At 37.1% G+C, this 9946-nt stretch overlaps 1 protein-coding gene across 10 annotated transcripts in view; it reads left to right on the top strand.

The window, feature by feature from the left end:
- Nucleotides 1–332: 332 nt before the first annotated feature.
- Nucleotides 333–9946, top strand: part of LOC139117377 (G patch domain-containing protein 8-like) — a 44553-nt gene continuing 34939 nt past the window's right edge. For 3 of the 10 annotated variants that reach the window (XM_070680451.1, XM_070680457.1, XM_070680456.1), the window contains exons 1-4: nt 349–438; nt 1209–1282; nt 8476–8550; nt 9245–9317. In XM_070680451.1, the coding sequence (XP_070536552.1) occupies nt 9311–9317 (7 nt within the window). In that variant the 5' untranslated portion in view covers nt 349–438; nt 1209–1282; nt 8476–8550; nt 9245–9310. Of the gene's footprint in view, nt 439–1208; nt 1283–4383; nt 4396–5780; nt 5896–8475; nt 8551–9244; nt 9318–9946 lie in introns of those variants that run through there. The other 7 variants (XM_070680453.1, XM_070680449.1, XM_070680455.1 and 4 more) reach the window with 7 other exon arrangements.

Here is a 9946-nt window from a genome sequence, read left to right as displayed (position 1 = left end):
ACAATAATAAAGCAACACTGCTGTGCATTTATATCTGCGCGCATTCCTATGCTGTTTTCAAGTTTTTTCTGCGTTCCTGTTGATTGAAGAATAAAAGAATTGAGAGTAAAAAACCCACGTCACCACATCATTTTTGTCTAGGATGTCTAGGATGAGAAACAAACTTTTTATTTTTCTTGGCCTAAGTTACTGCATATGCACTGGTAGGTTGTGCTCTCATAGTGGAAGAACTCTTGCATCCTCGCTCTACATCAGCATTGAGTCTGAGTGTAAAGTTTGTGCAGAGCGCACCCAGCGGTGGGAACGAGCAGAACGGGACGACGGGTGCAGTCACTTGAGAAAAGTAATAACGAACACTGTACAAGCTGATAGCTTGCCTGGAGATCGGACAAAATGGCTGGCATATTTGCCCGCTTCAACGAAACCAGAGATTTCCAGGTAAAAATACAACGTTATTTAATCAATTTCTATCTCAGTTTTGGCATCGATGGCAAAGCAATATCACCATCCGTAGATTTCAGACAATTTTAAATCTTCAGTTCGCGTTAGTCGTGTCGTTTGACTGTTGTCTTTGCGTCGCTAAATGCGAGCATGATATTGTGTGATAGTTCGTGATGACTTCAGTGTTTCACAAAAATTCCGATCGATAAACTGGTTGCTTTCAGTATGTAGTTCGGAGGCCAAATACCTTCCTACGTTCGGCACGGATCCAAATATTCTCAGTATACCGTTTAGTGTAAACCCAAAAATTGTCGAGTTAAGAGACAGAAACAGTCGACAGTTGCTGCTACAAATTTCGGAGGTCGTTCATCGCGGATACTTTGTTGAACTGTGATACATTTTTGCACAAAGCCGATTGTTCAAGCATGGTTTCCGATCGCGGTTTTCGGAACAGTCGCACGATCTCGATATTGTTACTGTAAAGGTTTAATGACAGACATTTAAACAGTACTTCACATTCTTTAGTGATGTTTTTTATTTATGTCCTATTTCCGAATTTCGTGCAAGTTTTGGAATAATTGTTACGTGTGTACTCGATGGCCCCAGCCCCTAAATTATTTGTTGCAGGGCTTCCCTCTTAGCCCTAAGTTCCATCAAAACTCTGTGTACGCTTACAAAGGAGAACTTGAATAACATAATATTTAGTTTGCTTTATGGATAAAACAGTTCCGCAAGTCACTTAGTCTTGTCCCATTCTGATTTTACAGTTTTCTACTAGATATAGTGAAAATACACTTCAGGAAATAACGACAGTTATTTCTCAGGTTAATCTAATATTTGGGTAAGTTGATGACTAGGTGTAGCTTTGCACAAATTATATACTTGTGGTAGACTATCAAGTCATTCTGCTGTTGTCAATTGTGGGAGGGAATATGTGCAACCCAATACAATATAAAAGGTGCACTGACCAATTAAAACAAATGACACAGAAACTTTGCATGACCACCGAATTATTTTTCAAATTGAGTTTGAGATTTTGGGAGAGCATTTAGTCTTATTAATTTCCAGCATGGTACATTATTGTTTACTCACCATGGAGTCCATTATTAACTCATGGGTAAAATGGACTTCAACTCGTCCTAATCAAATTGATTAATTGATGGAGTGTGCAGTTGTGACCATAGTTACCCAGGCATATGGAAAATATTGAATGTCGCTTTGCAAAGAGGCTGGTTTTCAAGAGCATTACAGTGTTTCAATAAGTACATGACCATGTGACAAAGACATTCAATGTAGTATTACATTCCAATGAGAGCCATCTGTCTTTAATATTTAATGTCTGTTGTCATTTATTGAAATTGATCAAACAACATTGCTGAGAAAGGTCAGTATCTCTTCTAAAATCAGTTTGCATTCATCTTGTTTTGAGCTCTTATGCTAATTTATTAATAAAGACATAATCAGACTTCTATGTAAACCAATTAATAATGACTCTGCAGAAACCAAAGACTGTTTTTAAATTAAATATGAGCATTCAAGAATTTGATGTCTTTTTTAGAAATATGAATGATCTTCCCTGTAAAAAGGTTTTTACATGAAATTTTAAATGTACTGTGTTTGAACTACATGAAAATTGCTTGCCATGTTGAAAATGTATTAGGATTTTTCTTATTTTATAAGGTAGTTTTTCTAGAGATTTTGAAATATTCATTCGGAATCAAGTTATCATGTTCAGGTACTTATACTAGTTATCTAAAGATGTGTATACAAATTGTAAATACCCTGCTTGGTCCCCAGATATGGTACATATTGTAGCTATGAAGAGATAAAAATAGCAGACACTTGCACATGCCCCATGATAAGTGAAGTGGTCTGTCTGATGTATTTTTTCCTTGATTACAGGCAGTACATTTAATGTATCTCTGTGATAAAATCACACTGAAACGTTGTTTTTTTTCGGCCAAATGGACAAACTGTCTCGGGCAGTTTAATGCAGTTTAATACAGGATAGAATGCAAATTTTAAATTATTATGGTTCAATAGATTTGCACATCCTGTGGCTTACCATTACCACAAACAGACACAGTATCCTTATTTCTGTGATTGATTTTCACTCTTCACATCAATCATCAGTGGATATATGAAAAACAGGATAAACAAAATCTATAGTAAGGATGTAGGTTTTTACATGTAAGCCAATGGATGATGTAACATTAGAACATCTATAGTCTTCCTCGATATAACAATAGGGCAAGTTTTACAGACCATACTTTACCAGTAACCATGTAGTCGTCAGTCGTGAATTTTCTGTCTGAGCCAAAAGTTCCATATCCAAACTGCTTTTTGTAATGAATGGATTACTAACCTAAGCCCAGTCTCCTAAGAAATAAATTGTGAACAGGTGATTAAGATATGCGAATGATATACATGTAATTGTCTATTGCTATGGTGAAATTTTCAATTTGAATAGGACATTAGATTATCTTCTTCATGTAGTCTAAAATTTAAAGACTTGTACATGTATACGACTGTCTGACCTATGACGCCTGTTGAGTAATTGAATTTGCCAATGACAGTCTCCATAGATCTTTGAATATTGCTGGTAACAGTCTCTGCAGAGCATCTAAATTGGTCTCAGTATTTTAGGGCAAAGTGCTTAAGGAAAAATGTTTGCAATTATGGCAATTACACATAGATTGTCAGAGGGGTTGGCACTGAATACCTTTCAACTGCGCAGGGCCATTACATTCAGACCTCAGTGAATTCTAACCATTCATAGATAGGTGCAGAATATAACTGCAGTTTTTCTCTTGAAAAATCATGTATGTGGAAATACTCTTGTATAGTCATACATGAAATTTTAAATTTTTGAACTATTTATTGTTTTGCTGATTATCTTTCAGATGTTAGTGACTTAAAATTTCAAACCCATACTGTAAGGAAAATGAAATATTTTATTCATTGTAGATTCATAATTTCCAACATTTATTATTACATTGATAGCCACGTTTGGGGTCAACCATCATGACAAATAGCAGTGTATGAACTCACTGATTGATGAACATACTCTGATGTGACACGTTTCCACATGATTTAACCCAGAATTGCAATGTACCAGAAAATACAGCAGCTGTAATTCCATCCCACTGAAACCTTATTCAATTGTTATCCCAAATAAAACGCAGTAGGGTATGGATCGGTTCTTGTTCTCAGATTCTTCTACGGTAGAAAACTTGAAATCAGCAACTGAACTTAAAACTGGTTGCCATTATCAGGACATGTTTTGTGCATAATAAGTTGTGCAGATACCTTGATTATCAGGTAAGATCTAATGTGTGCACCATGAAATAGACCAACTTGCATGTCACAGTCATGTCAGCATCTGGAAATGCCGCAATAAGCATCTGCCCTACTGAGTAAATACTTGTATTTTTTATACTTTCTGAGTCATTTAAATACTGTAGAGTACTTGTTTCATCAAATGCCATCTTGAAAACCAGCCTCTGCAATTGTGCGATTGTCAATTGTATTATCTCACCAAACATAAAAAACCCGTCACTCAGATGTAATTTCCCTCTTCTACCTTGGCAATTAACCCTCTCACGAAACTCTACCTTGGTTGAATCCCATGGTTTCCTGTAGGGAAAGTGGACTTGTCCACAGGGAAATTAGGGGTGAAAGGGGTGAGCAGAATATGAATCATATTCAGTTTCAAATTTTGTTAATATATGCAAGTCCAGGCATAACTTTGTATAGCTTGGATTATACGAGCTGTGAATTTATTAGATGTCTTTTAATTTTCACAAGTTGAGAGTGTAGTCTTGCATGGTATGATAAAAAAGCATGGTTAATACTGGGACTCTCTGTCATGATCATTGCGTGTGCTTTGAGTTGTGACATCCAGAAAGGGAGTTAAAAAAACCTGCTTTCTTTTCTCCTCAGATCCACATACATGTGAGTTGTTTGGATAAGTAGCATGGCTACTGTATAGTGTGTCACTTGGTTGTCACATTTATAAATTTTTTTTGCACACGTGAACTATTTGTAAGCTTGCAAATGCCACAGTCAGTTACCATCTTTCGTAAAATTTATCTTTGTTGAAAGAAACAAAGACACAATTGCCTTTCGAAGTTGACAGGCCGCAATGGCTTGAGAACAGTATTTACGAGTCTTTTTGTCAGACAACACAGACGAACCTTTGATGTTTAAATTCAAATTTGATAATGCAATGTGCTATGGGAGGGCACTGTGTGCCAGTTTATTGATGTGTTTGAAAAAACTGACTGGCTTTGATAAGCTTACCAATAGGTAGCTGTACAATATACTAACTCACAAGTCATCATTACGGATGGTAAAACTTCATCCTCAGTTTGTGCTTATTCGCTAATTGTAGTGTTAATTGTAATGGTGATGGGGTTGTAGTCCAGTAATTGTCTTGTGGTTTCTCCTAGGAATTAGTGACTTAATCTACAGCACTACATTTTGAACAACAACATTTCTTTTCCCACGCTTGACCATAACATGGAAAGAAGTATTGCCGGTGCTCAGGCGCAATATTAACAATTTTGAAGAATGATATCAAACACTTTTGCAAATAAAAAAGAATACTGAAGTCACTGGTTTCTTTTGATCATGCTCTCTTGATAACTGTGATGCCCTGTGCCTTTGATCTCTGTTATGATAACTTCCATCACTCTAAATGTTCTCTGTCACATTCGCCACAGCAGTCAGAACGGCATCCTGTGATATCTCTATATTTCCGAATCCACTGAGTCAAATTGCCAAAAGAAACTGGCCCAACCACTTGACATTTTGAAATAGCTCACCTGTATAGTGAGACCATGTTATTTTGATGAATCATGCAGAAGGAAATTTCTGCAGCGGAGTTTCTATTTGATGGTGAATTTTTATTCAGAAGAAAAGTTTGCTGAAAAATTATACAAGAACACACAATTCATAAAACCCAAGAGCCCCCAAGTCAAGGTTTTTGATCAAGAGATATATCAACTTTAGGCTGTAAATTAAAAATGTGTTTAATTAGATTCCATTGAACTTCATGGATCAGCACACCACAACACATCACAGGAAGCTCATCTCCCTGCTGTCTCATGGCATGGTACTATTGTCTGTGTATATTCCATTATACTCATTGCATGGGGGACAGAACAGGGCAATGGTGCAGATAACGTAAAGAGTGTCCATTCTCTGTAGAGGAACGATCATCTGATCCACTGTCATAGGTACAAACAACACAGGCAATAGTGAAAGCGCTTTAACTTGTGACGTCCAACTAACATAAGAATCTGTCTTCTGTTGCGTATTAATGAGTAATATCAAGCTGCATATTTAAGTCCTGGTAACCTATAAGATATATTAAAATATTCAAATATGGTATTTTTCTTTCTTACCAGCGATTGAAAATCACAGAATGGAGTAACATTTCTCATCGGAAATGTATTTATTTTGTTATTTAATTGCAATTTCTGTAGAATATCTTGTATTTCTGTGATGGTTAACTCTTTGAGTACCTCCCCATAAACTGCAGTGTGTGTTATGTTTTTTTCTTCAAAGTGTCCACACCCATGCTTGTAAAACAGATCTACCCTCATAAGAGTATCACATCAGCTTTCTTCATGACTATCAAAAGGAGTCTTCTTCTTGCAAAACTTATTACCAAGCATCACCCTGTGTGACAAAAGAATGTCTTTTTTGGGGGACTGAACAATGGTAGAAAGGCACACAAATTGTCCATGTTTGTTGGTGAATTCACCAACAATGGATGCCTGACCAAAGGAGATAAATAGCACTAGAATAATTCTATTGTCCATAGACCATAGCACATTCAAAGTAGACACATACAACTCTGTTGCACACCAAAGCTGTACACTGCCTGTAGGAACAAGGCCCTCAATGTATGCCCAGTTTGGTCAAAATATTTATGAGAAAACTGATTTACCGAGACAGAACCATCTGGGTAAGCTTCTGACTTCAATAGCCTCTGTGTTTGTGTGGAAATTGCAATGTCTGTTTTAGAATTATATAGACAATATGAATGGATGAGCAAACACCAAGGCAGAGTGCTACAAGGCTTTTATGAACTCTTGACAATTTATTAGCTATAGAGTATCTTTGTACCTGCCCTTTGCAGTACTTGGCTAGTCCAGAGTACAAGTTTATGTAACGCATCCATCAAGTCAAGAGAACAAGTCATAAAGTCATGACTCAATGTTTTCATCAAAAATACTTGTAAAAAAACATAAAGACTTCTAGTCATTTGGCCCATCTGCAGGTAGTGTACGGTCATCAGTGTTATTAACATCACATATATAGCATGCCATCGCAACTTTTTCAGTTACTGTAATAACTTGTGCTCAACTTTCCAAATTTCACAATCATCCATTTGCCACTTTGTAAAGCAGTATAGTGATGAGCAAGTTAAAGTAAACAAAATGACCACTGTTTATGTTTTTCACATGGAAAGTATTTTCTGCATATAACATTCGGCATTCCATCTATTTATAGTGGAATGGATGAAATTTTGACTCAATAAACTCTTGATAAATTGAAGAGATTTTCTTATATTCACTGAACAAAGTGTCTGACAAATAATATAAAACAAGTGGGCTAAGGAATACAAAGTTTGGTAAAATTTATGAACATGTTATATTATGAAAACAAACCTCGTTCACAAAAACAGTTAAAATGAAATCCTGTATTGTGGTACAGCTGGTCAGCAGTGGCATGATGGATTCCTTGTGGAGTTTAGAACTGTGTGTTGTTCATAGATGCTAGGAATCTGCAACCCATCTGTGCATCCTCATCATCTTTCTCTTTCTCTCTCTCATGTAGTCCTGCATTATAGATCAAGACCTGAAGGCCAGAGCTGTGCCTGGTATCTCTGCTTGTGTTGCCTTCGGTGACAAGCAGTGTGTTACCAGGCATCTGCTTTGACCATTCCTGCTTAACTTTACCCCTATATACTCAGCAGTGTATGTATTTTAGTACCGTACATGACAGGTGTTTTTTAGCCAGTAATAAATTTGATCTCAGTCGTAAGCTACCCAGCTGTCTGTGCCCAGGGATACTGAATGAGTTCTTAGAGCAGCTGGTCAAATTTTGGTTAAGAAATGAAGATCCTCATATACTTCTCAAGTGTGAACTGTGTGCTTACTGTGGTTAAAAACCTCTTGCTCAAATCTTTATACTCTCTGCTGATTGGTTGTTGTTACCTGTCACCATGGTATTTACAGAAGACTTCATTTTGTGATTGGGTCACTGTGCTTGTTGCAGTGTGTCATCATTGGCTTGTATGTATCAAAAATAGCCAAGTTCTGAGTTCTAGTAGAAAGTGAAAACTATGTCATGAAAGAAAATCATTCCCCGAAGTACTGATGTTTAGCAAATTTGTCAGTCAATTCTTAGCAGAAAGGAAGTTTCAAGTAACGGACAGAGATCACCAATGCCTTGAAAACCAGCTAAAAGGCTTGGCTTCAGTTTTGAAATTCCATCATGTACAGAGAATGTTTATTTGGAAGTTTAATTTAATGTCACGAGAAGTCCTTCATCCCAGGATGAAGACTGGCACACATGTGCAGCCGTGAGAGAACTCAGAGCTTTGCTGTGGGAGGTTTCTAAGCACAGTGAGTAGACAGAGCTGTAACGTGAGGGAATCCTGACAGCTGCATATCCTAACAAAGACACTGCTTGTAGTTGGGTTTGTCTAATACCCAATGCAGTTTGAAGTGAGAGATTGGTTCCATGCCACTTGCCATTTTCCAGAAAAAAAAAAGTCATGTACACGTTATTGAAGCAATGCAATTCTGTAAGTGACTAACACTGACAAAATTAGATTTTCTCTCAATCACCTCCTGGTTCGACACAGAGCATACATAATAGCATAGTTTAAGCTTGTGTGGGATGGCTTGATAGTAAGTAATGCATGGTGCAGGAATAGCATAACTCTGTTTCCAGTCAAGCTATTTCACAAATTGATTGAAGCTTGGATTAAGTTTTCTTCTGTATGTTGACTTATAGGGGAGCAGTTTTGATCAGTATGAAGAAGGGCATATTGATATTGAGCAAGCATCTCTAAGCCAGCCAATACCAAAGGTAAGGGTTTCTATTCACTTTGGCCTCGTATATTGGACCATCTTCATCATGCCAATATGGTCTGCCCAGTTCTAATGTTACCCATTCCTAGTGAGGGCATGTCTCTGTCGGCAGATGTTCCAACTTACATTACTGCATGGGATTCGGACATTTCCCCTCTTCTTTGGCCTCTTTTCCTCAAAAAACAGACTTGGAAGGGATGTGTCGCTCTCAGATCCAATGCCACAAAAAGAGCCAGAAGATTTAAAGAAGTACATGAAAGAACCCAGATTTCAACTTTACCCTCAGAAAGGATGACTTCATGCAATTTATCTGTGACCTTAAAACAGATGCCGGCTTGAAATTGAGACCATATGAATTGAGCAGTGGGAGACGTGAAACTTTAGAGATAGCTTTCATTTGTACTCACTACACATTTAGTCATTTGGATGCGAACTTAAAGATCCTGGAGGAAACAAAGGTGGCATTCATTATATGAACTAGAGGGAGGAAATAATTGATCACAGCCCTTTGGTAGAGTTAATTCATTCATTGAGAGCTGTCTGGTTGTAATTTCCGTCTACAACATTGTTTGCCAGCCAACATAGCACACCAAACTGACCATCTGTGTATGGTGAATAATTTTCCAGTGCCATTTTGTATGTGCTCTCTGTTCTGTATGGTTTGTTTCTGTTCTTCACCTCGGTGTAAACAGGATAACATTGGTTACCGGTTGTTACAAAAACATGGCTGGAAGACCGGACACGGGCTAGGAAAAACCATGCAAGGTAAGGCATTGTCTTGGTATTAAAAATCTCCCCTCTGTGTGATGTCCCGTGCCTCTTACAGAAGACCACACAAACACTCATGAGGAGAGAAAAGTCAATAACCATGCCTCTTCAAAATTGGCAGACCTCTTAACAAAATAAGTTTAATTGTTTTAAATTAGAAACTTAGTTACCATATGTCAAATAGTTTATCACAGTGTAGCCAACTCACCAATCACCATAGAGGTAGAAAATTAGCATGTAATTAATGCATGTCAGTCATATCATTGCAAAATAAACAAAGAACAACAACAAAAAATACACACAATCTCATTTGTACACACATCGCAAAGGTCACTTTCACCAGGCTATGAGTAATTGCTCTGATGGTTTTCTTTTCCTTTTTTTTTAAATCAAACATAACATCCTGTTTCCGAGAGTATATTTTACTAATATTTGGTGCATTGAATGGGTCTAAAACATTTGATGTCTTCTGGTGCATGGTTTAGGCATGCTTTCTGATGTATCTTTTTTTTTTAACTTCTCTCAAACTTCATCATCATGCATGTAAACAGTTTGTCATTTGCTGTCTTAACATAGAGCTTTAACACCATACCTAAACAAAAAAAATTGCATCAGTGTAATCATAT

This window comes from Ptychodera flava, chromosome 18 (assembly GCF_041260155.1).
Source record: "Ptychodera flava strain L36383 chromosome 18, AS_Pfla_20210202, whole genome shotgun sequence".
NCBI lineage: Eukaryota > Metazoa > Hemichordata > Enteropneusta > Ptychoderidae > Ptychodera > Ptychodera flava.
This window is presented reverse-complemented; position numbering and strand designations above follow the sequence as displayed.